Source organism: Carlito syrichta, unplaced genomic scaffold (genome assembly GCF_000164805.1).
Source record: "Carlito syrichta isolate Samal-C Ts95f unplaced genomic scaffold, Tarsius_syrichta-2.0.1 Scaffold305639, whole genome shotgun sequence".
Taxonomy (NCBI): Eukaryota; Metazoa; Chordata; class Mammalia; order Primates; family Tarsiidae; genus Carlito; species Carlito syrichta.
Window position 1 is genome coordinate 34,990 of NW_007249735.1, and position 26,857 is coordinate 61,846.

At 42.5% G+C, this 26,857-nt stretch overlaps 1 protein-coding gene across 5 annotated transcripts in view; it reads left to right on the forward strand.

The window, feature by feature from the left end:
* Positions 1-17,736: 17,736 nt before the first annotated feature.
* Positions 17,737-26,857, forward strand: part of HTR4 (5-hydroxytryptamine receptor 4) — a 172,863-nt gene continuing 163,742 nt past the window's right edge. For all 5 annotated transcript variants that reach the window (XM_008061903.1, XM_008061902.1, XM_008061904.1 and 2 more), the window contains exon 1: positions 17,737-17,811. In XM_008061903.1, coding sequence (XP_008060094.1) covers positions 17,786-17,811 — 26 coding nt within the window. In that variant the 5' untranslated portion in view covers positions 17,737-17,785. The remainder of the gene's footprint in view (positions 17,812-26,857) is intronic.

A 26,857-nucleotide genomic window follows, 5' to 3' on the forward strand; every position in this document is an offset into this window, starting at 1 on the left:
CGCGGCGGGGCGGCCGCTCCATCAGCCCCGGCTCCGCGCTCGCTCGTCCCCCAGCAGCGGTGAGTGCCGGGGTCGGGACCCTGAGCCACGCGCGCCGTGGGACGCGAGGGGGACACGAGGAGGACGGGGAACACGATGGGGCCGGGGACTCCGGCAACCCGGCTCTGCAGCGCGGTGGGCGCGTGGCGGCCGGGGGGCGGGTGGGCGTGGGCGTGCAGGGCGCGTGTCCAGCGCGACCACTGTGGGCTTGGGCTGCACCCTGCACTTGAGCATGCAAGTACCTGTGAAGTGCACGTGTGTTCTCTCACTATAGGAGGGTGTGTGTGTGTGTGTGTGTATGTTGTATGTGTGTGTATGGACTGCATGCCCACAACCCTGTGTGCCACCGGATGCGTGTGGCCTCTGTGAATGGTGCTGGATATGCAGCTGAGAGCCTGTGTGGTGTCTCTCTCTCTCTCTCTCTCTCTCTCTCTCTCTCTCTCTCTCTCTCTCTCTGTGTGTGTGTGTGTGTGTGTGTGAGGATCGCGAGTCCTGAGTGTCGCCTGTCTGTGCGCAGCCCTGAGTGCGGGGTCTTCTGTGCTGCAGGAAGCCTTCACAATCCACCCTGCAGTGGCTGGCCTTTCAGAGAACCCCAGTCTCATTCAAGATGCCTCTCCCGCAGTCGCTGCCCTGTATGTGGTCCGGTGCTGCTGCCTTTGGGAGAAGTGTCTGTCAATACAGGGACGTGGTGGACAGAGGTGAAAAGCTTAGGCAGGAGCTCCACTTCTCCACTTCCCAGAGTTCCTCTAGGAGGAGATTCCTCTAGGAGGAGATTCCCAGCTGGTCCATTAAGATGAAGGAAAGATGTTTCTTAGGCCCCTGGTTTGATGCGATCCAAAGTGGCTCTGATGGGAGGACCCTGGTGCAAGTTTGCCCTCCCTGTCTTGTATTGCTGGGACAGGCTCCCGGCTCGGAGGCCAGCGGGTGACCAGTGGGTGGTAGTGGATGTTTGCCTGGTCCCTCAGTGGGACCTCAGCACTGGTGACCACAGGAGAAGGTGCCACAAGGTGTAGGTGTGCACAGATGGTGACGGAGGACACTGGTGCTGGACACAGCACCCTAGAAGCCGAGAAACTGTCAGGGTGGGGATGAGACCCCAGAGTTCTGGGGGCAGCTCTTGCTTGGGGTGGAAAACAGTCAAAAGAGGCTTTGCAGTATTCTCAAGGCATTATTTAATCTTATATTTATTTTCCTCACACATTCTCACCCTAAATTCTCTCTTTTGTTTGCATCATGCCTCCCATGGGAAGAATCTCGGTTTTTGAGACCCCAGAACCCAGGGGATCCAGACCTCTGGTTCCTCCAGTTATCTGGGTTCACTCCTGACGTTGGTGGTTCTGGAGCCACAGCAGCGTGGGGCCAACGTGTTGAACGTGTTCCTGCTCTTCTGCACCTCCCTGACCTTCCATCCCCCCTTCTACTTCCCCGGTGTCACAGATGAAAGGACAGTGCTCGAAATCCCATGTCAGCATCCTCCACCCCAAGCCACCTCTTGATTCTCCCCTCTGTTATTTAACACCACTGACCTCCACATCACCCAGCGGGAAACTGACGTCACCTTTTATTTCTCCTCTTCCTTTATCAGCAGCTGCCACAGCTTCATCGATAGGCAGGTCTTATCTCTTTTCCTTCAACGTCTCCAGAAACTTTTTTTCCCTACTACCATCACCTTATCAAGTGAGACCCTTATCCAGGGGGTTCCAGGGTAGGGACAGGCATAGACTGCGGATCACTGAAAAACTACAGAGCCCATGCATGAAGAGGACTCCCTGGATAATATCACTGTCTGACCAAGAAGTGGTAAGTTCTTCGGAAGGACTGGGACCATGACTGTAGAATTGTGTGGCCTAGGTCATGTCTTTTTGCCTATCCTTTTTTTTTTTTTTTAAGATTGGAAGATACAGTTTATTTAGAAAGTAAATTGGAGAGAAAGAGAATTCTCCCCAAGGGCAGGGTTGGGGCCAAAGCTTAAGAAAACATGGCCTGGCCGTAAGCTCAAAGGGCACATGGCCACCTCATAGCTTAGCAAGGCAATGACTGCAATGGCCTGGCGATGGCTTGTCTTTGCCTTTCTAAGTCTCAGTTTCTTCACCTGTAAGATGTGATGAATGATTCCAACTGAAGCCTAATCACTAGGCCATTTCTAAGGATTCTCTCAGCACTAGAATTCCGATTGCCATTTCACCTCATGCCTCACGGTTACCCTCTGATATGCTACCCTCTTTTTTAAAACATCCAATGTGTTGCTAGAGCAAAGGAAATAGACAAAAGGGAAAGGAATGAAATGCACTGTTGACTTCAATTTGAGGCTGAGATCAACTGCATACATCAGCCTTGGAGTTGGAGTTCTGGGGGACCACCCATTCTCATCTCCCATCAAGGGCTGGCATCTTTCATACCATTGTCTCATGAAAATTGAAACAGGCTTCAAGCCTTATTAAGGTGACCTCACACCACGCTGTAACTCGGGATTTCCTGGTGCTGTTGTGGTTTTGAGCTAGGAAACTCTGTCCTGAAGGCTTTCAGCAGCATCTCTGGCACCCGTTAATGCCAGGAACAGCACCCACTTGTGACAACCAGATGAGAGCCACTATCGTACTTCAACACGTGGCTTGTAACCTTGTACAGAAACATCTGACAGCAACAATTTTTGATAAGTAGATGAGTTGCCATTGCTAGTCGCTTTCCCACCCTTCCAGTGTGGCTCCCCTCATGTGTTCACCTCCATCTCTCCTGGTGTTTGCCATCTGCTGGGGAACAGCTCAGAGGCAATGTTATAAGCATCTTAAGAGCTCACACTCATCCAGTCCCTGATGTCCACCATTACGTGGAGGGTCTTAGCATGGGGTCTTCATGAGGAATCCCATAAGAGAGATGCTTCTATCACCCCCATTTAGAGAGGAGGTAGTGCAAATGAGACAATGAAGTGATGTGCCTGCGTTAGCACGTGTCTGTGGCTGGATGTATATTGTCTGACTCCAGAATCTGTGCCGTGAACCCCCATCACACTGCCTACATGAAGGGGATCCTGTGTTACAGGGTAAAAACCAACTAAGACATCCTCAAGTCCAATTGTAGACACAAGTTGGCCTCTAGAAAGGAGGCTAGAGATTATGAGAGTGTGAGCTGTGTTCAACTGAAGCAGTGTGATTTCTCTCATTTTAATGTCTTCTTCCACTCTGTGTTATTCGGAAATAGCTTTTACATGTAGCTGAGAGGGTGGCGGCAAATGGTCTTCAGGAGAGGTCAAGGTGGTGGAAGGAGCAAGTGGTAAGGGCAACTTTTCTTTCTCCATCAACTCCTCCTCACCATCTATCTAAACTAGAGGTATTTCTTCTCTCACAAGAATCAAAGTTGCCATGTTTTTGTCACCTCTCTCCTTGCTCTTCTTGACATATCTTTTGATTCCTCCACTCTGTGTGCTGTTGACTTTTTAACATCATCAAGGCAGTGGAAAGTGAGACACATTTGGACAAAAGGATATATAAGTGCAATGTAAATAGCCAAAAACTGGCTTATTGATAGACTTCAATATAGTCAGAGTGAGAAGGACTGCCTTTCGAGGTACTGATTCGCTTGAAAAGCCAGGCAAGCCTGGGAAATTTGACTGTTTTCTAAAAGTCTATGTGAACAGAACCACAGGCTGGCAGTTGCCAGTGAAAAAATGGCAGAGCCCTGACTTGGTGAGCCTGGATGTTTGATTGAGACAGTAGTTTTCAACCTTTTGTGAATGACAGAATAGTGTGTAGGGTCTGTTAAAACACAGATTGCTGGTCCCCACTGGGATCTGATTTGTGCAACTAGGTTACAGTCTGAGAATCTGCATTTCCCTTAGCTTCTCAGGTGATGACATTGCTGCTGGTATGGGAACCGTTGTTTGAGAACCACTGGGTAAGACTGGGATAACCAAGATAAAAGCTCACAATCCAGTCATCTGGATTTTAAAAATGAAAATCTTATTTTTGAGATACTAAGCATGGATTAATGAGACTCAATGAGTGGAACAAGATCAAAAGAGCAGTAACTGCTAAGGATGAGTTGATGTATCTTATGAAGCATCTAAGCTTTATTTCTTGTTTTGGGTTTCAGCAAAACCTTTGCTTTTTCTCGGCAATTGTGCTTCTAGATTGGATCAGTTCTGATCTTAGATCTTATGTTCCCGGTCTCCACCCACCCCCACTGCTGCCTTAATTTGGATGATAAAATCCCTCATTACTCACAGGATAATCCAGATGAAAAGTCCTTTAATACCTTGTCTACTGCCAGATAAATTCTGACACGTCTCTCTGAAGTTAAGAAAGATCTATTATCTATCCGCCCAGCTTTTGTTTCTTGTGCAGTTAGTTGCTTTTACTTCTTCCCCTTTCAAAGCCACATCAGCACAATGGAGAAACCCAACAGAGACTCAAGTCTACACCTTCATATGTAAGTGATTACATTTTTGAAATCTCAATCAGAAAGTTTCTTTTAAAATCAAATTTCAAACTCAATCCACTTTTTCCTTCTTGACTGTCAGCATCTGTGTGTGTGTGTGTGTGTGTGTGTTGGTGGGGGGGTAGCATGATAACACACTTTCCGTCAAGCAAAGTGCCTTCAAGTACATGCTCAGAAAGATCTAGCTATTCTGAAATCCAGATCCAATTTTAATAATGTTTACTGAATGTTTATCATATGCTGTGGAGTGTCATACAACTAGTCTTCTTTGATTTTTCTACTATTCTCTGAGAGAAATATTGTTTCTCTCATTTACAGATGAGAAAACTAAGGCCTAGAAACTTTAAGAAAAGTCTTGTATTAGTTAGAAGGCTAGTTGTATTAGTAGATATATTTTTTGGTTATACATAACAAAAACCAGTACTGGCTTGTTTAAGCAAAAGTTGGACCTATACTGAAAGGATAACAGAGGGAGATCATCTTCCAGAATTCAGCTCAGGAATTTATGACTCCTTCTCTAATGTTCTGCCGTTAGCATGACACATTCCCAAGAATGTCAAATTCTCAAGAAAAAGAATCTGAATGGCCCTACCATTTATGGCTGAAAGGTGTAGCAGAAGCATAGTTGCCATGGGGTGCTCCTTGTGGTTTGGTAGATTTTTCTAACGACAAGTTGCCTAGTGGGTGTTTGCATAAATGTCCCCTCCTGTCACACGACTAGTGTGGCAAAGACAGGATTTGAACTCAGGTCTTACTCCAAAGCCAGTGTTTTTCTTCACCCAAAAGGTTATTAGATGGAGAAACACATACTGTGACATGTGATCAAAACAGTTTGCCTTTATTTTCAAGGTTCCTCCACGTCTGGTTTCCCCTACACAGGCCCTGACATCAGCGTTTGTGTGTGTCTCGTGGACTCTGATGCATCAGTGGGCACATCCTGACTCCTCTGTCCATCTGGTATCTGTGCCGTGTGGCCTTTTCGGGCATCTCTGGCTCACCTAGCACAGCTCTGACTCACAGATTGTAATCAGAGGGATGCATCATCTGCCCTATCTTCCACCTGTATAGGAGATCATCCTTGCTAATGCCAAGCACTTATCACTAGCATTGTTGAGCACTCTATACCTCATCAAACTTTCCGAAAAATCCTGTTGTTGTCTTTGATGCAGGGGTATTTTCTAATTTTTTTTTTACAAAGATATATATTTTATGGAAACATTGAAAGGATTTTACAGTGAAAACTCGTATTTCACCAAGTAGGTTCTACAATGATCATTTTACTACAGTTTCTTTATCATATTTCTATCTGTTCATTAATCAATTTTTTTGTAGGATTACAAATTAAGTTTCTGTTTCTTATTCTTATTCTTATTCTAATGGGGAAACTGAAGCCAAGAGAGGTGACATGGCTTGCCCAAGGTCACTAATGAGAAGTGATTGAGCTGGGACTTAGCACTGGCAATCTGACTCCCAAACCACTCTCCTAATCACCAATCAACTCTCTCCCCCTCTGGAAGGGGAAAGGGAAAGACTCAACAAAGTTCAAGAAGTGACAGGGCAATGACCAGCGTCCAGGTCATCTGATTCTTAGGCTCCCACCATTTCCATTATGTTGAGTCACAATAAATAGGCCATCTTCCAAGCAGAAGCCATATTTTCCTACTCCCCAGGTTTGGTACTTCACAACCTGTCTGAGAACTCTAGAAAAATCTGATTTTTGCCACGGATGATTTCGTAAGACAAATGCACTCTTCCTCCCAACATTTAAAAATAATTTATGAGGTTGGATTGGTGGCTCAGCCTCTCAAACAGCACTTTGGGAGGCTGAGGTGAGTGGATTGCTTGAGCCCACGGGTTCAAGACCCACCCGGGAAACTTGGCAAGACATCGTCTCTACAATAAAATTAAAAAGGAGCCGGGCTTGGTAGTTCTGGCTACTTGGAAGGCTGAGGTGGGAGGATCGCTGGAGTCTAGCAGCTCGAGGCTGGGGTGGCTGGGAGTGTGCCACTGCATTCCAGTCTGGGTGACAGAGTGAGACTCCAACTCAAACAAAAAAAATTATGAAAATGACAGGCTGGGAAGTTACCATTTTTGATAAGTTTTTCAATGTTCACATATGTTATCTCTGTTGAACTTCATGATAGCAAGACAGGTGGGCTGGATGTCTTAACCACATGGGACAGCTGGAAACTTGAAGCAAAGTGAGGAACTCAGAGTCACACAATGTTAAGAGCAAAGTTGGGCCTTGGTTCAAAACTTATCTTCTTTCTAGTGCTGTTAGACATTCTGGAGACTTTGAGAAGCTACATAAATTAACTAGTTAATAAAATTAAGCCAGGAACATTGAGGTCGGGGACCATGGAGACCTGGATCCTTTGTGGGATGGCTTGGTGGTTAGAGGTCTGGGCTCTCGAGCCACTGCCTGGAGTGACCTTGGGCAGCCATTTTTTCCTGTGCCTCAGTTTCTTCATCTGTGAAGTGGCAATAATTGCAGTACCCCCTCACAATATGATGTGAATGAAATGAGCCTGTGAAGGCTTTGGTATTTAGTCTCAGTTATAAAAATGTACCACGACTCTTCTCTGCTCCGTCCCTGGGAACCCTCTCTTCTGTGTTCAGTGGTTCCCCCTAAAATCTATGGGTATAGTTTTATCTCCCACCCCCCCCCCCATGGTTTATTTAGAAATTATTGGGAGGAGATTGTGGGCGGCAGCCTTCTGGGAAGTGACATTGTATTAGTCTAGGAAAGATTCAGATGTCTCTCAAGAATTTCCATCTAAGCAGCTGTGAGTTGTCCCTGAAGATTGCACTGGCATGTTTAATTGGATATGGTCATCAGAACATGATATCTGAAGTAGAGAATTCTGTATAAACTATTTCCTAATCCAGAGGGCCAGAAGAAATAGCAAAGAGTGAAGACAGCAAGGTAAACATGCTGACAGAGACATTTCTCTGGACACATATAACAAATACTCTAATCCAGGCCCCTTAGCCAATGGGGTGATTAACAGATGGGGAACCACAATTACAGAGGACCCTGGGTGGGTTGTATTCCATCCTTGGAGCATCTTTCACACTGCTCTCCAGAAATCAGTTTCCTCAGAATCACTAAGATGTGCTAAAATGCAGATTCCTGGGCCTACTGATTTAGAAGTGCTTTGAGTGAGGTGCCTGCAGTTTCGCCTGTGAATTTTAGGCCAACTAGTGTTTGAGAACCACTGCTGTCGGCCGCATCATTCTGCAAGGTTCAAAACACAGATTGTAAAGCCTTTATTTGAATGGAATATGAATTTTGGCTTGACTGGTTCCCAATTCCAGGCCGCTGAAATCAGTGGGCATTCTCAGCCTCAGTCCTCAGGGATCTCTGCTACAGAGAAGAGGAATAATTTCTGTAACCACATCCCAAAGTCGGGGAGATGCCCCCAGGTGCATCTGCCTTTGGGGGAAGCAGAGTAGGAGACACCTGGCCTGTAGTGATGGGGACCCGATCCATCCACAGCTGGCTATTAACTCACTGAACACCTACCTGCTTTATGAGTATTCATTTTCAAGTTTTTTGTTCTTTTGTTTGCTTTTTGCATCAACCTCATGAGGTTGATAGTATGTTTTTCCCCATTATACAGAAGCGATTGCTGAGGCTAAGAAAAGTTAAGTCATTTGCCCAAGGTCATTCTGATAATTCATCGAACTGGGACAGATTCCAGGGCTGGGCTTTGAATCAGTCTGGCACGCAATCTTCCCTGCTGCCTGTTTGTATATGGCCTGCTAGCTCAAAAAGATGTTTACATTTTAAAATTTTTGAGAAAAAAACAAAAAGGCGATTCATATTTTGTGACAAGTGTAAATTATGTGAATTTCAGGTTTCAATGTCCATATATTTCGTTTTAATGGAACACAGCCATGTCCATCATCTGTGTATTATCTGTGTCTGTTTTCACACCACACAACAGTGTTAGTAGTTGTGACAGTGACTTTATAATCTGAAAAGTCTGAAATATTTTCTAAATAGCTCTTTACAGAAAAAAATAATGTGCTGGCCCCTGCTTTAAACCACTATGCCAGTGTTCCCCCCAAGTTCAGCCATCCAAGTTCCACCCTGAGTGACTCTCGCCCCCTTCTTGTGCCATCTGGGGCACTGTCTGCATTGGATTTTTCTTTAGATCAATTAATTTTCCTTAAATAAATGTATTTTATAAAGAGACAAAAATGTAAGTGGAGACCAGCACCAATTGCAAGAAATAGAAGACAACTGTAAAAACAGATGCAACACTCACGAGACAATGTATTAGGCTTCAGCTAATTGCTGGAACAGACAGTGTTGGTGTCCCCCCCATTTTCCCGCAGATCCCCTCACCATTTCTGGATAAAGTATCTTACTTCCAGCAATGAGCCCGCATTACTTGTGGAGGGCTGCCCACAGTCTACAGGATTCTCGTGTGCACAGTAAGCTGGGGGTGCCCCAGGAGCTCACGTACCCCTGTGGACAGCGCTAGTCAACAAATGTTGGGTGTGGAGTATCCGCACCCGAGGCCCCTCTGCCCTTGCTTGGGACAATTCCAAGGCATGTGTTTCACGCACTTTCCCAGAGCTCCCTGTGGGATTAGATGTCAATGGCTTCATAACACACTCCTCAATAGTGCCTCTTTCCACCCCCAGTACCATCACCCCGCCAAAGTGCCACCCTGTCAGATTAACTATGTGCATTTAGTTCTCACCTCAAGATCTGTTTCTTGGGGGCACAACCAAGACTGCCATGTTTCTTGAAAAAGATTGTGAGCCTGAGACCTGTTCTTTATTACAAAAGAGAGATGAGCAAATAACAAGCTTTTCAAAGATAAACTAGGGCCTGTTTGAGTCCTTTTCATCAACGTAAGCAACAGTGTTTCAAACAGAAGAGGAAAAGAGAACACATATTTCACCATGTGATCTGAGAGCACGTAATGCTCTAGCTGCCTAATACCATCTCCTTCTCTGGAGGATGAGAACCACACTTGGGGAATCGATGCTTTGCCTGGGAGGTTCTCCAAGAGTGGCCCCCAGAAAGACCATCAGCGATATCTGTGAACAATATCAATGCAATGCAATAGCAATGCAGTTTCTCTTCTTTAAACCTACCATATCAGAAACTTGGCTGCGGGACCAGCATTTGTGTTTTAGCAAGCCTCCAGTGATTCTTCGATTCTTAGACATGATCAGCTCCAGAACCCTGCTCCACGAGAAACACCCTCTCATTTAGCTCTGCAGGATTTGATCAGAATTCTGAATGCTCCAGGACTTGCTTCCTCCCCCTCAGGCATGACAGAGCAATGGCCTGTGGCCTCTGTGGGAGCCTCCCACTGAGGCGGGTCTTGTCACCTGCCAAGGCACACGGTTCAAGCTGGACCGCTCTGATGACTAGAATGACCTGCTCAAAGTCTCAAGGACTCAAACCCTGCTCCTCTCCTGCCCTGGAGCCATGAAGACAAGGCTAGTTCCTTCTCTAACCATCAAGTAAAACTTCTAGAGCATGTCATGCCATTCATCCAACCAATGCTGATCATTTGTTTCTTTCCTCACAGATTCTGTGACCAAATAGTGAGTGACATTAGTCAAGTGATCCAAAACTACCTAAACAAAAGACTCTGAGTCTTTTTCTTCATGACTGTTTTTCTTCAAGAAATTCCCAGATTAACACTTAGCTGGATGTGGTTTCTTGTAACCACACTCTCCTCATCATATTTTTTTGAGGGGGTAAGTCTCTATCTTTTAAAAAATCTGATTTCTGGCTGGGCGCCATGGCTCAGTCTGTAATCTCAGCACTTTGTGAGGCCGAGGAGAGAGGATTGCCTGAGCCCAGGGGTTCGAGACCAGCCTGGACAATTTGGTGAGACCTCATCTCTACAATAAATCAAAAAATAAGCCGGGCGTGGAAGCATGCACCTGTAGTTCCAGCTACTTGGAAGGCTGAGGTGAAAAGATGGCCTAAGCTCTGCAGTTTGAGGATGCGGTGGCCGTGAGCGTGCCACTGCACTCCAGCCTGGGCGATAGAGTGAGACTCCTACTAAAAAAAAAATCTGATTTCTAGAAATGCTCTAGATATATTCCATTCAGCACTACATGAAAGGAAAATTTATGCTTCTCTATTTTTCCTGTAATCCATCCTTTTTCCCAGAAGGTACCCAGAAGCTAGATTGGGTATGCCCCTTAAATATTCTCTCATTGGTTAAGGGCTGTTTTAAATATCAGCTTTTGACAAAGGCACTGAACTTACCAACTGAGAAATATTTTTTTTTTTTTTTTTACCTAGGACGAATATTTTTCTTAGTCATCTTGAAAAAAGTTCAAAAACATTTTGCATCCTAATTGCATATATCAGCGTAGGGAGACCTCAAGTGTGACTGAGTTGGCTTCTGTGTTGGATTTTCAGTTGTGAAAATGGGATGTCTAGAAGCTTTTTATTTAGAACTCAATCTTTCTAGATGGTTTAGCTCAAATGGCATTTTGACTACTAATCCTAAAAAGATTCGGCTTGTGGAATGCATCTCTCTCTCTCTTTTTAGTGGGCTGTACACATTTTCATGTGTATCCTGCAATTTAGATGTCTAGAAAAACAAATACTATGTTTTTTTGTAGGGGGTTTAATTTACAGACAGAAATTCTTTCAAGAGTATGTGTCAACTAATTGAGGTTTTTTTTTTAAAAAGTTGCCAAAACAGCATCCTATAAATTCTAAAGGTTTCCCAGAAAACAAAATTCAAGTAAATAGTCAAGAAGAGGAATTTTTTCTTCCACTTAGTGAGAGGTTTTGCTCAGTTGCAATTTTTCCGATGGTCCAATAATTTTTTTCATAGTGATTGTCAAGAAAGCTTGGGGTATCAGGAAAATAGAATCATTATGGGATTTATGAGACCGTTTTGGGGCTGCTTGTTTGTGTGATCCTGATGGGATGATATGTTGGGTGCCTATGACTGGTATAGTTAGGGCAATGAGGTGGTGAGGCCGATAGCAAGCACTTAGACAATTCTTACCAAATACCTGGCCTCTCACCTTGCTCTTACTTGTGTTCTCCCTGCTTAGCAGATGGAGCCTGCCTGAGATGGTCTGAGAATTCTCAACTTTTCAGGCACTCTAATTGCAACATCTCTCCCTTTGCTCACCATGCCTAACACCCTTGGTCCCATTCCATTCTACAGTTAGAGAAGTTCAGACCAAGACTGGTAAACAGATTTGCTTAAGAATAGGACAGCACCTTAGTAGCAGGATCAGACTGAGGACTCAGATTCAGTGACTCCTCCTTCAGGGTACCTTCCATGATATTAGGATCCTATCCTCGATATGACTACTAAGATAAATAATGTTTTATTTATTCCTGATACTTGTCCAAAAAACAGGTATTGAGATACGCCCTTTGATGTAGAAATTTAACCCATGTAGGCATACTATCTAACGAAACGTGGTCAATCTGAACATGGTTATGCATGACCATCCTTCCAAGCAACCAAAATCAAGGAAAAGAAAACAAAGTACAGCAAAGCAAGCTGAGGTTATGACATAGCTCCAGGTTGACAGATGCTGGCACTGTGCCAAACGACATTGATATTTCACTTCAATAGGTGGGGACGATTCACAGGTGAGCCCTGTGCTCACGCTTCTTTTAATAGAGATGCAACTACACACCTCCTGTTAATGATTAACGACTGTTCCACAGGAATATTTCAGAGTTTTCAGAGTCAAAAACACAGTGAAAGATGGAATGCACTTACCTAGTGGGTTTGTCCTTAAAATTTGCAAGCTGGAAAACTGAGGGCTAGAACCAGGTATTGGGTGGCATAAGCAATAAACATGTCCTCCTCCTCCTCCTCCTCCTTCTCCTCTTCTTTCTCTTATAAGGAAAGATCAGATTCTGAATATGGTCCTCAAGGAAAAGAAGCTCAGAGGAATCTGAGAGACTTGGATGTTGCTGCCATTTTACTTTTATGACAGATAAGATATTTTGAGTCATTCCAGTGGTTTGTGCTTGTCATGGTCATGAGAGAATGTGGAGTTTTTCATTTGTACCTCACATGGTAGAAGAGTTTGATGGACTCTCTTGTCTAGTCCTCTTTCAGAACTTGCCATGCTCTTTTCTCTGATAATCTAGAACTGTTTCTCCAAAGGAGACTAGTAGGAAGGGTATCATTTCCTGTCCCTTAGACCAGGTGATAGGGTACAGGGCAATGGTCATTAAAACACACTCACAGCCCCCACGCACACACACAAGATCTTATTGGATTTGAATTGGCAGAACTTTTACAAGTGGCAGAAGTTGTACCTGAGCATAGGTGACGCACTGTGTTGTGTTTTCAACTAACTGGGTAATGTTTTCATAAGGATCCAGAAATGTAAGTATGCTAAACAAACATGCTGGTTCCTTTCACACTCCCTCTGGCCTATGCAAGCTTCCTAATAAAATATATTCCTCTAATCATGGCTCTGATTATTCTTCCTATTGAGCACAGCAGAGAATAGTGGACCATAATCGATTAACCAAATTAAGACAGGTACTAACCAACAACTCCGCTTTCCCCTGTTCCCTTTTCTCTGACAAAATGCTTGCCACCTCACTGGTTTGTTAAATGGCAGTTGTTTTAAATTTGCTCACTGAGTTTCAATGAGCAAATATAACAATGTATACTGCTATGAATACACAGGTTTTCCTTGTGTTACAACATTTTCATATGCAGTTTTAATGAGATGAACTTTATCTAGTTTTTAATGAGTTTTCTTAGTTCCATTTTTCTTCCTTTTAATCTGTATAACAATTACTGTTTTTCCTCTATTATAGTCAGGATTATTTTAGCTGCAAATAATGGCTGGACCCCAACTCAGACTGGTGTAAGGAGGAAAAAGGAAACTAGTTGGTTCACGTAACTGGGTCATTCTCATGTAAAACTGTCCTAAGACTCTGCTGGATCTTAAGCCTCAAGACATGTAGTCAAGACACTGGCATTCTCTGTGTTGCACCTCTGCTTTTCTTTTTCCTTTTTTTCTTTCTTGCTTTTTTTTTGAGTTAGAGTCTCACTCTGTTGCCTGAGCTGGAGTGCAGTGGCATGCTCACAGCCACTCCAGCCTCTACCTGCTGGGCTCAGGTGATCCTTCTGCCTCAGTCTTCCAAATAGCTGGAACTATAAGCATATGTCACCACACCTGGCTAAATTTTTAATTTTTATTGTAGAGATGAGGTCTCACCAAGTTACCCGGGCTGGTCTTCAACCTGTGAGCTCAGGCAGTCTCTCACCTTGGCCTTCCAAAGTGCTGGGATTATAGGTGTGAGTCACTACACCTGGCATACCTCTGCTTTTCTTTGGGTTAATTTCGTTCTCAGACTGGTTCTTCCCCTGAGGTGGCAACGATGACTACCAGCTGCTTAAAACTGTCTAGCAACATCAGAGGAAGAGAGATTCTTTTTAGCATAAATCCCAGGATTGACTTTCACTGGTCCAGCCAACAAGCAGAGGCATCCTTTTGGCCAGGAATAGACTGTTCTGATTGACCAGACCTGCTCATGTGGTTATCACCAGAGCTAAGGACTGGGGCAAAGAGGGCTCGTTCCACTAAGGAAAGCCAAAACACTATTCTCAGAGAAAGATGAAATAGATGGTCAGCAGAAAATTATAGCAAATGTTCATTTCTCCCCTTGCCCCAGTGGGAGGAAATGTGTGATGTGATAACAAGAACTATGTAGGATAAAGCTTTTTTTTCTGTAATTTTTTAATTTTTTTTGAGTTGGAGTCTCACTCTGTTGCCCAGACTGCAGCGCAGTGGCCGTTCCCGGTCACCGCAGCCTCGACCTGCTGGGCTCCGGCGATCCTTCTGCCTCAGCCTTCCGAGTAGCTGGAACTGTAGGCGTGCACCACCACATCTGGCTATGTAGGATAAATCTTGAGCTTTGGAGTTCACAGTCCTTAGAGGCCCTAAGGAGCAAACGGTGGCGAACACAGAGTCTCCTTTGTCCTTTCCAGCTTTGTGGTCGTTGCTTTCTATGTTGGTCAAGTGCTAGTTGTGTGACTTTGACAAGCCAATTAACCTCTCTGACCTTCAGTCTTTTCATCTAGAGAATGGAGATAAAGACTCAGAGGTTGGCGGAGGAGGAAAAGCACAATGTCTGGCACTTATTAACACTTAGTGAGGAATAACTAATATAGTAAGATGCAACGGCTTTTGTTACTTTTATAAACTATGATATTGTACTCTGGAATGGCCCATATATACCTGCCAATGGGAAAGTCAGAAACTCCCAAAGCTCTGTTTCCTTATTTGCAAACAAATTAACTACTTAGTTGACTCAAAAAAAAATCTATGATGAGAATACAATATGCCAGGCATTTCCTTAGGTACTGAGGATGTCACAGGGATCAAGACAGTGTCCTGTGCCCTCTTGAAGCTTGTATTCTTGTGAGGAAGACAGATCCCAAATGAAGAAGGAATTGACTATATATAATATAAATACTGGAAAGAAAAAAATAAAGCAGATAAAGAGAACAGACATCTTTAGAAAATGAGGTCTGATCATGAACTTCGCAGCAACCTGGATGGAACTAGAGTTTATAATACTGAGTGATCTCTTACAGAAACAAAGATCTGAGTATCACATGTTCTCACTCATAAATGGACCTTGAACATCTATTGTAATACTATAAGAAAAGAATTGACAGTGGTGGGAAACTTTGGGGGGGTGCAGGGAGGGAAAGGGAGGTGGGATTAATGATAGTCAATATCTGTCTGGGAACGGGGGGACACCCCTTATCAACAAGAGTGCCTGAATGATGCATATTTGTAAACCTAACCCTTAACTGTATCCCACAATTTTAAAATAAAAAATAGGTTTAAAAAAAAAGAAAGAAAATGACGTCTGAAATTTTAGTAAGATGGTGAGAGAAGTGACATTTGAGCAGCACTCTTATGGAAGTGAAGGAGTGACCAGTGTGGTCACATCCCAGCCAGAGGAGACAAGTGAAAAGGCCCTGAGATGACCGCCTACTGTGCCGGTCAAGGGCAATGGCAAAATCAGTAAGCAGGTGGGCAGGGAGGAGTGAACTTGGCTAGGGGTGAGAGGTGAGGAGCTGGGGCCAGATCATGCATCTGCTTGGCCATGCTAAGGAGTATAGGTTTAGCTCCAAATGTGAAAGGAAGTCACTAGAAATGTATGCAAGCAAGAAATGATTGGTCTTACATGTTAAAAAGATCATCTGGCTATGATGAGGAGAGGAGATAAGCATGGTGGACCGGAGGCGGGTTTTGGGGGGTGAGTATTCAGGGAAGGAAGATGGCAGCTTGGATACCGGTGTTGGTTCTGCAGAGGATAAGAATCATTTTCAAAGTAGAGAGAATGCGTTTGTCGGTGGTTTGGACGTAGGGTGTGACAAAAAGGAGTTTTGTGGCTTAACTGGGAATGTGATGAGACTATTTACTGAGATGGAGAGATCTGGTGGGGGAAGCGGGGAAGCAACTTTTTGTTGGGGGTGAGAAAGGAAGAGTTTCATTTGCGATCGCTTTTTAAACACCTGTCTTGATGTCCATGGACACTACAAGTCTGGGAAAGGCCCAGGCTAGAGATAACACTTAGGGAGTATTCAGTGAATAGGCAGTGCTTTAAGCCACCGGGTGGATGTGATCTCCTCAGGAAAGCTTTTAGATAGACGTGAAAAGTGGATTGAGCCCTGTCACTTCAATAGTTAAGGCTTTGTATTTGTGTATTTCAAATACAGTATTATTCCACATTCAAAATGTAAAATAGATAGAAGTGTCAGGGTAGGGACCTGAGTCCCACAGGTGGAGCCTTCCTCACGCCTGCTCCAGCCCCAGAAATGCCCACGGGAACACATGTTAGACTCAGAGGCTCTAAGGAGCAAACGCTGGAGAACACAGAAGTCTCCTTTGTCCTTTCCAGCTCTGTGGTGGCCGTTCTCCTCCTGGCTGCCAGCCACATGTGCTTACTCTGCCCTGGTCAAGGTATCCCAGGGCCCCGACTGAGTTCTTTGTTCTGTTATGTAGATAAACAAATTTGGAGTTTCTTCTTGGTAAGATTCAATTAGAAAGCCAGCAGATAGAACTGTAGTGAACCCAGGAATGATCTCTTCCAGTCTCTCCTGTCCACTGAGATGTGAAGAAGGAGAATCAGATGAAAAGGAACTTGCTCCAGGTGGCCCCTGGAGACACCACTGGGTTGGCCCTGCATTCCCTGATTACTATGCTGTGGAACAAAGAAGAGGAACAATGCAAAAATTCTTCTGCAAAAATGAAACTGCACAGTTAGTTGAGAGTCGATTTTGAGGAGATCAATGACTGCCTGTCTGTTAATGGGTATAAGGGTCGAGGAGCTTTTGTAGCTTGAAATTTAGTCCCCACTCCACTGAGAGTTCTTAGCCTGGAGTTCTTGGGTCCTTGGGCTCCTGGCTTCAAGGAAACTGGAAAACGTGTATGTAGGTGCATGCATACCCACTTTTTTTCTGTACAGAGTTCTAAAGGATTTGTTAGATTCTCGAAGGGAACTACGATGACCCACCCCCAAAAAGGTTTAAAATTTGTTTTGATGAATGATGGCAAAATGTTTTGGTCCCAAATGATAAATAGTGATTATACCATTACATTTGTTCAGAAGCAGACAAGAGGACTTTTTGCGACATCGAGACCTTCTACCACATCTCTATTGAGGAGATACCCCTCAATGTTGCTGATCTCATATGAGAGGGGCTGTCTTTCTACCTAGCCCTAGCCAAGGCTCAACCTTGAGGGGCTGAGGAGCAACAGGAGGGGGGAGGGAAGGGAGCCGAGGGATGGACATCTTGTCATTTTTTTTCTTTGAATAACTGTCACTTTTTGAAGCAAAACAAATTTGTTTTGGAAAATCCTCACAGGAAATAAAATGACTGATCATTTTAGATAATGCACTATTTTAATTATAAGAATGTAGTTAGCTATTTTCACTAGTTCATGAATAAGCTATGTTTCTGGGAAGAACAAAAAAGAACAAATAAATGGATGAACATAGAGCTAAAAAAAAAAAAAAAACCTGTATATTTTAATCACCAAGACATCAGTAGAAGGTGAAGAAACCTTTTGCAATACTCAGCTACACCATACCTCAATATACCAATAGCTTTTTGCTATAGTATTGTTTATTAAATATCCCTGTAAAACAAATCTTCATACATAGGAAGCAATGATTACTTGGCATTCTTCCCTTTAACAGGGGCTTTACTTTTTCTACATTACTTTCCTAACATTTTTTTGTTTCCCCATTGTAGGACCCTGTGGGCACTGAAATCCAGCTCACCCATGCCTACTTCCTGTAATGGACAAACTTGATGCTAATGTGAGGTACGTTTCATTTCTGGACATATTGTGCTGTGTGCTTATGAAGCCTCTGAAAAGTTTGTGGCTGCAGAGTCACAAAGCTAATGGATGTGGATTTTCTTTGTTGTTTCATATATGATCATGAGGGTGGTACTGTTTGATCATTGGTATTCTGTCATTTCTGCTTAAATGATGAATGTGATATGGCTGAAAAATATTTCCAGCTGCCTCCTATGCTAAATGTCTGCATTACAGAGCTGCTGTTTGAAAATAGATATTCATCTCTCTAATGGGAAAAAGGATGCAGTTAAATGGGGATAAGAATAGCTTAAGAATATCTATTTGTACATCTAACTTGAGATAAATTCAAGCTGCTTTTCATAGCAGATTTTAATTTGCCCACTTCTTTTCTCAACGCGGTCATTAGATTATGTGACATGATGGTTGCATGGCATAGTTAAATGAAGCTAAATGGTTTTGTTTTACTTTCCCGTAATTTTCTACGATTCTTGGAGATGAAATAATAGGGTGGTTCCTAGGTTGTTTTTTTTTTTCTTAAAGGCTTGCTTTATTTTATTTGGCACAATCAAATAGTACAAAGAAAATTGTCTTTAATGAGGTTTAAATGTTGTGAATTGGGATTTGAGGCTGAGGATTATCCATAGATATCAGTAACTGGAAAGACATTCTAAAAGAAAACGCTCCTGGTACAATCACAGGAGCTGTTTTTCTTTCACTTGAGACCTGTAGAAAAGTATGTTTCAGGTATAGTCAGGGGCCGTGTGCCTCTGTGTTTGAAGTAGTAGAAAGCTGTGACAAAAGAGAGCTGTCAAGTATCTTGACAGAAACTCTAGTGCAATATGACTTGAGCTGCAAAGATATGCTCTCACCCAACCAGGGGAGTCCTGGACAGTAGGATGTGTCTCCTGATGCCTGGAGTGATCACAGCATGTTGTGGATATTTCACAGAGCTGCTGATCAGCTTGTCATTGCTGCATTATGTGGATTTCATAGGGTTGTGTTCTAGAACATCCACATATACAAAAGACTCTGCATATCTGTCAATAAATCATACTACACTCTCAGTAGAAAGCTTGTGGACTTATTTACCAGATGCACTAGCTTGGCATGGAGTCTTGGGACTTTAATATAGATTTTTAGACTGGTACCCTATGTTTAATTTTCCTCTAAATGTTTGTGAAATTATTTGCACAGAGAAAGCCTAGTGAAATCCAGAGAATCTCAGTTTTATTTTTGTTAATTAAAAGGCCAGAGTGAACAGCATCAGTAGTGACACATTATGGAGTTATTTTAAATTTCAGACGCTGTTTCAAGCTGGATCCGTTGGTTAAGATGCACTTTTGGGGGAATAATTCAGATATTATGATCCCAAACATTTCCAGCTTTCAAACATTTATTTATAGCAGCATTAGTTTCTGAGGGCAGAATGCAATTCGATTAAATGGACATCAACCATTCTCCTGGGTGCTGTGGAGCAACAGTGTGTGATACAAGATGATCTCTCACCCCAGAACTCATCGCTGGACCATCCGTCTGTCTGTTTTCCAAGCAGATCCCATCAGTATATGTTTCTCCTCACCCACTCCCCTCTCTACCACAATATCAATAACAGGCAAACGTCATATGCTTTCTACCCATTTCCTTTCTACACAGCCTCTGAGTGTCACAGTAAAATAAATTTTAGGCTCACATTTACCAAAGTGTGATGCAGGCATTGTTAGGAGTCCACATAAATTTAGGTGGTACACCAACAACTTTTTTATTTTAAAATTAAAACCTTATATGTCTTACCATTAAGATTACCTTCTTATCATGATGAGTAATACTATTTTACCACTGATAGTAGTGAAGTAAAATTTCCTTTTAAGATAAATTTATTTAAAATTTAAAATTAAGTTCACTTTTAAGAATATGCATTTTAAAAATATACATTAGTGAATGCTTGTAGACAAAATTACAAGGGTACCATCCAAGTGACTGAGGTCTGGAAACTGACATTCCACGTGTTAACTAAACGAAGTACATTATACCACTTTAAGAGCAGGAACCAGGGATTCTTCTTTGGTAATGGGATGTCTTCACTTAGAAAAGTGCCCTTATTGGGTGTGAACGGAAGGGCCTGGATTCCTAGCCTAGGAGAGGAATCCTTTCACTTGCTTGGAATACGGAGGAAATGAATGCGAAAGGGAGACATTTAGAGAAGGGAGAAGATTCAGGGAAGGCAGTCTGGGTTTCTTCTTGGGAAGGACAACACATTCATGGGATAGTGACTGCAGGGGACTTTGAAAGTAGCTAAACTGCATAACGTTTTTTTTTTCCCTTAATGTGGTGTGTGTACTGACCTCTCTGAGGACTCAGTCCTTCAGGAAAATGTTCTACCTTGGCTATGAATTGGATGCTGACTTTTTTTGTTTTAAAGATGTGGGGTACAATTCAGGGTTAGGTATACAGCTGTTCATTATGGAGGTACCCTTATTAATGAGCTGTGTCCTCCTCTCGCCAGACAGATTCCCACTACTGCCCATCCCACCTCCCTAATCCCCTCCTGGCAGTTTCCCACTACTGTCCATCCTTTTCTTATAGTATTATGATAATTGTTCAAGGTCTGCTTATGAGTGAGAACATGTGATACTCAGTTCTTTGTTTCTGTGAAAGATCATTCAGTATTATGGACTCTAAGTCCATCCAGGTTGTGGTGAAGTTCATGATTTTGTTTTTCTTTATGTCTGTGTAATATTCCATCGTGTGTATGTACCATATTTCTTTATCCAGTCCTTTTTTGATGGGCAGCATGGTTGGTTCCATATTCTTGCTGCTGTGAACAATGCTGAGATAAACATATGTGTGCAGGTATCTTTTTTATAGAGTGATTTGAGTTCTTCAGAGTATATTCCTGGTAGGGGGATTGAGGGATCATATGGAAGGTCGATTTTTAGATCTTTTAGGAATCGCCACATTGTTTTCCACAGAGGTTGTACTAGTTTACACTCCCACCAACAGTGTAGAAGTGTTCCCTTTTTGTCACATCATCTCTAGCATCTATTGTTTTTTGAGTTATTGATAATAGCCATCCTGACTGGAGTTAGGTGGTATCTCAGTATAGTTTTAATTTGCATTTCTTTGATGATTAGTGAGGCTGAGCATTTTTTCATTATCTGTTGGCTGCTTGTACATCTTCTTTTGAGAACTGTCTATTCATATCTTTTGCCCACTTTGTAATGGGGCTGTTTGTTTTTTTCTTTTTTGGCATATTTGAGTTCCTTATAGACCCTAGATGTTAGGCCTTAGTCAGACATACAGTTGGCAAATATTTTTTCCGGTCTGTGGGCTGTCTCCCCGCTCTTTTGATGGTTTCTTTGGCTTTGAAGAAGCTTGTCAGCTAGATGAGGTCCCACTTGTCTATCTCATCTTTTATGGCATGGATGCTTGGGATTTTGGTCAGGAATTGGTTGCCAGTTCCAATTTCCATAAGGGTTTCTCCTGCATTTTCTAAGGTTCTTATAGTTGGAGGTTTTTCATTTAGGTCTTTGATTCATTTAGAGTTGATCCTTGTGTATGGTATAGGTAGGGATCTTGTTTTAATTTTCTGTATGTGGTCAGTCAGTTTTCCCAGGGTGCTGAATGTTTAATTTGTTGAATATGTGAAGTCATCAAGAGCTGCATGCTTGTTTAATTTTTAGAACAGTCCTATGAAGCACATATGAAGGAAGACCCCCCAAAATGGAATTTATTTATATAAAATTGTGCATTTATTTTTACATGTTTAAACTTCCGTCACCTTCAAAGTACTCTCCATTTGATGTAGTACACCTATCAAGATGCTTTTTTTCACTGCCCCAAACCGTTTTTGAACTCATCAATTTTGATGCCTTTTAGTATCTCTGCTGTTTTTTGTTTCATCTCTTCACATCAGCAAAACATTTCCCTTTGAGGAGTTTTTTTCATTCAGGAAATAAACAAAAAAGTCACTCAGGGCAAGATCAGGTGAATAGGGAAGGTGGGGCACGGGTGACATGTTCTGTTTTTGGTCAAAAACGGATGAACACAGTGCGGCATGGGCAGGTGAGTTGTTATTGTGGAAGAACCAGTCACCTATTTGCCACCACCATAATGCAACCTTCTCAAAACTTCCAGATAAAAACTTTGGTTGACCGTTTGATCCAGAGGAACAAATTTTGAGTGTAGTACAAGGGGCCCACCTTTCAAAAGATAATTTCAGTTTTTTGGGGTCCCCCTTCATACCATTCTTAAAGAAGTTATAATCTGCTCAAGGACATGTAATGACACTGCTTCCTTTATGTAGTACATATTTTATGTCCATGCCTGTGTGTGTGTATATGTGTGTGTGTGTGTGTGTGTGTGTGTGTGTGTGTGTGTGTGTGTGTGTGTAAATTGCTGGAGTGGCTGGCATTCCTGCCTGGGTGAGTGTGGTTTAGAAGAGAGGATGTGGGAATGAACAACCAAAGGGAATGGGATGACAGGAGACTAGAAATGCCCTGGGGAGATTTGGAAAGTCTCAGAGAAGGCTTTAGACTTCCATGAGCTGTAGAACTGAGGTGTTCCCATCAATTTTCTCCAGATATGGACATTTGGGGTTAAATAAAATGTATTCTGTGAAAGTATGTTGTTAGGTCACAGGATCACTTCATTTTTTGTTTGTTTGACCTTCACCTAGTTGTTTGCTAATTCGCCTTGGTCTTTGCAGTTATGTATCAGTCAGTCTTCTAGGCTGGAAGCGTCAGAGACAAACTGGCTGACATAATCAAAGATGATTTGAGACAGCTACCGTGTATAGGCTCAAAGAATTAAGGGAGAAAGTGCTGAAAGACCAAGGTAGAGATGCTGAAAACTTCTGGGAGTTCCAGCAGAGTTAGGAAGTGGAGCATGAAGAGACAGTCAGTCTGTCGCCTTCGTTTGTTTACTGTACATCAGTTGAGCAGCTAAACCTCGAGTCAGGAAGAGTAAGGCAAGTTTCTGGTCCTAAGGATCTCACTGCCTAACTCAAAGACAATTACACAAATGAGAATTGAATGCAATGATAAAAAGATCCTAGTAGTGAGATATACAAGGTGCCATGTTCTTTGTGAACTATAAGATAAGACTGAAGAAAAGAAACACTAGTTCTTGGTTTTAGAAATATGGGAAGCATCACATACATCTTCCCCTTAAGAGTGCTCCTTGCAGAGAAAGCAGTTGATGCAGGATGGATGGATGGACGCCTGATACTGAAAGCAGCCCCTGACTGTAAAGCATGTTCCTTTTGACTCCTGCCCTCTGGTAACAAGTGTCTCACAAGCCTAGCACTCAGCAGGCCACTCTTTCAGGCAATCTGACACCCACCTGATTTGGGTTTTTGATCTGTCTTCCTCTTGTTGGAGAAGATGCTGCTGCATTCTTTTCGAAGAGTTGAAGACAGTTGGAAACAGTGTCTGTTGATTTTGCAGTAGAACACCATGGGCTTGCATGTGGAGAGTGAGCCTACTGGTGCCTTACCCAGCATTGTTCCTAAGATCATGAAACCCCCTAGCTGGACCCTAGAACATTCACTCCCTAACTTTGGAAATAGTCACACTTTTTGTTTTGTTTAACTACCAGGTTCTTCCCACTGACATGTGGTTTTTCTCAGTTCAAGGGTCCCTAAAAGCAGCTAGGTTTACATCCTTTTTTTCTGGCTATTTATTACAATTAAAAAGTTTTTGCTTTCTGAGAATTTGTTCTCTATCAGTTTTTTGCTCCAGAAATACAGGGCTCAGGCAGGAGATAAATAGGTGGACAAAGTCCATATATGTTTATATAAACTTGCACTTTGAAGTTCCTCCAGGAAACCAGACTTTGAGCAGAGAGAGTTTATATCTTGCTTCTTTCTGACTGTAGCTTTCTTCCCCCTGCCCATGAGCTTTTCTTCCTCACTGCTCCTGGGGCCTCCAGGGCTTCTTCCTTCTTCAATCAAAACACCCTCCTTTAAAATTCTGTTTCACTTCTACAAAATAACTGTTGTGCTTTCTTATTAATGTTTCTCATTAACAACCAGAAAACCATCTTATAGGACTAATGAATCATATAAAGGGTAGCATTTTCCTCCCTTTGCTCAGGTTTCTAGGAAACTGAGAGCCGAATTTATGATCACCACTAGCAAGTGTAGAAGATCTCTAGGTGGGTGCTGTGGTTCTCACATGTCATTGTTTTTCTCCTCCCCCAACTCTTTGTGTCTCTTCATCTGGTTTCCTTTGCTTTCTTAACAATATCTTCTACTGATCATTTTTGTAAGCCATTTCAGGGATGGAAAGAAGGAAGGAAATTTAAAGGAAGGAAAGGAAAGAGGGAGGAGGGGAAGAAGGTAGAAGTGGAAGGAAGGAGGGAGGGAGGAAAGGAGGAAGGGAGAAAGGAATCCAATGAGGAAACATTTCCAGAAGGAGAATCTTTCTTCCGTCTTCCCTAGTAGGGCTGATGCTGGGTACTAGAGAGCCACAAAATATTTTTGATTTGAAGATCAACATGGCAAGCTTTTGTGTACAACACAGAAAATCTGAATAAATACCAGAAGCTGAATAAATATAAAATACATAATCTTTATGTAAAAGAAGTCACCTGCTGTACAGATGTGACAACATTAATTAAAAACCGCAGCAAAGGTGAGTAGCTGGCTTTAAGTTAATTACCCAGTTGTCTTAAGTCTGTCATGGCACTAAATTGCAATTCATTAATTCAAATCAAGAAATTAAATTAATTAGATATCTATGTGACTACAAGAATAAATTGATAATATCTAACCTTATCAAAGAGAAAATGCAGTTCTTTTAAACAGGAGAGATTAATTTTGGTCTGATTAATACTGGTGAAAATATATATTATGCTTCACTAGAGTCTGAGAACGAAGTGGAAATTTTTAATGCTAAATATTCTAAAGCTTTGAAATAAGTCATAGAATTTAAAATCAATGTGCATAAGTTGTCTGCCTTAAAGACTTATTTATATGGAATTGATTTGGAAGCAGAGTTGATTGATGTTTGTAACTTGACAGTCAGAATCATGAACATGTGCAACTTTAAGGCAATGAGATGTTTTGCAGGAAATCTCTCTTCAAGTTCTGAAATTGTGACATGCATTAGCTTATAAGGAGAAAGTGGGTGGGTACAGTTTAAAAGGGGTTATTTTTATGTTGCTTTAGAAATGTAAATGAGACTAATACTCAACTGTATTGCTTGACTGACAAAATGGCGATTGTTCGTTTAGTCCTTTGAACAGATCAGGAGCACTGTGAATAGGAGCCAGAACTCATCCTGTGCTGCAAACCCCTGAGCCTCAAGGGGTCACCTCAAGCTAGAGACACAGCAAACTGCTGGAGGGAGGATGACACATTTGTATTTCTAAAGCAATGGTCTCATGTAGTGTGTGAACTTTGCTGGTAGTGGAATTAAGCTAGCAGTCCTCTACAGCAAGTGATACCATACAGCTTCCACTGGGCTCCTAGAACAATGGTTTCAACAGCAGCACCATGGGATACTGGCAGAGTGAAGTTATGGAAACAGAATGATATGGGTTCACTTTTCCGACTTACTGGCTGTGTGACCTTGAGCAAATTATTTAATCTCACTGAGCCTTCAGTTTGGCATCTGAAAATGGGATTTTTATGAGGCTTCTAAGTAATATAGATAAAACTCTTAGCATAGTAATTTGCACAATATGCATAGAATACATGATAAATGTGTCTTTAGTCATTACACATATCATGAGATGTGGGTATTTATTACTCCGGGACTGATATTTAATTACTACACTCAAGTTTATTGATTGTTTACATTTACTGTGCATTTATTTAGCTGGCTGATCTTATTAACCAGTTGTTAAATTATTTGAATATTTGTCCCTGATTGTGCTTATTTTCCGATGAAGCTCCCAAAGATGACAGAAGATCTCAATATTGGGGCTGATAAGTGGCTTAGTTGGGATGAGACCACTGGCCTTCTGCAGCTTATTCAGCACCATTCTCTCTTTACTTGCAGCTTTCATGAGCTTGGGCACCTTTCTGTTTGGGAATTGGAGGATCTAGGATTAAATCCTGTGGGTTTTGACTCTTGGACATGTACCGTACTCAATACACACAGCTCTCCTTTATATGCAATCAATCCCATAGTTGATGTGTTATGGTCTGAGTAATGGTCGGCTGCTCCCCTTGATACCAATAAATCAAAAGGGCAGGTAACTGGTAGAAAGAAGTTTATTTCTGAGTTCGAATTCAAGGAGCAGAGTCGGACTGGAGATCTTTTTAAAATGGTTCTGCTCATCCTTCAGTCCTCGCAGTCCACTTTTATAGTCCAGAGTTGTCGGTACCTATACATTAGCCTTGTGCCCAGCAGAGCATTGTATAGAACTTAAGATACAGCTGCATTTTACATTTAGATAGTGACATTTAGAGTAGAGAAAGTTTACACGGCCAGGCGAGATGGCTCAGCCTGTAATCCCAGCACTTTGGGAGGCTGAGGCAAGAGGATTGCCTGAGCCCTGCGGTTCGAGACCAGCCTGGGCAATTTGATGAGACCTCATCTCTACAATAAATCACAAAAACTAGCTGGGCATGGTGGCATGCATCTGTAGTTCTGGCTACTTGGAAGGCTCAGAAGGAAGGATCGCCTGAGCACAGTGACTCACAAAAAAAAAAAAGAAAGTTTACAAGGCCTAAAATACCATGCACTGCAAAAGTTATGCAAGTCACAAGACTTAGGATCACATTGATACTAGATAGTTTAAAGAAAGGGAGTAAATAGGGATTTACATCTTTGGGCGTAGTCTGTTAGGAAATCGAGGATCCCCTGAAGCTACTTACTGGGAGTCCACAAAAGAGGACTCTCTGAAATGTGTTCAGGAATGTGCAGAAGCACTTGAATACTCCCTCTCCTCACCCCCACCTCCCCCCTATGCCCGTCTCTAGGTGCTGTGGCAGTATGGAGGGACATTAGTGGGGCTCTGTATCAGATGGTCTCTGTTTAGAGGAAAATACTTCTGTCCTGTTTTCTTCTGTTTCTACATCTGTCAGTGTTTGGTCAGGAAA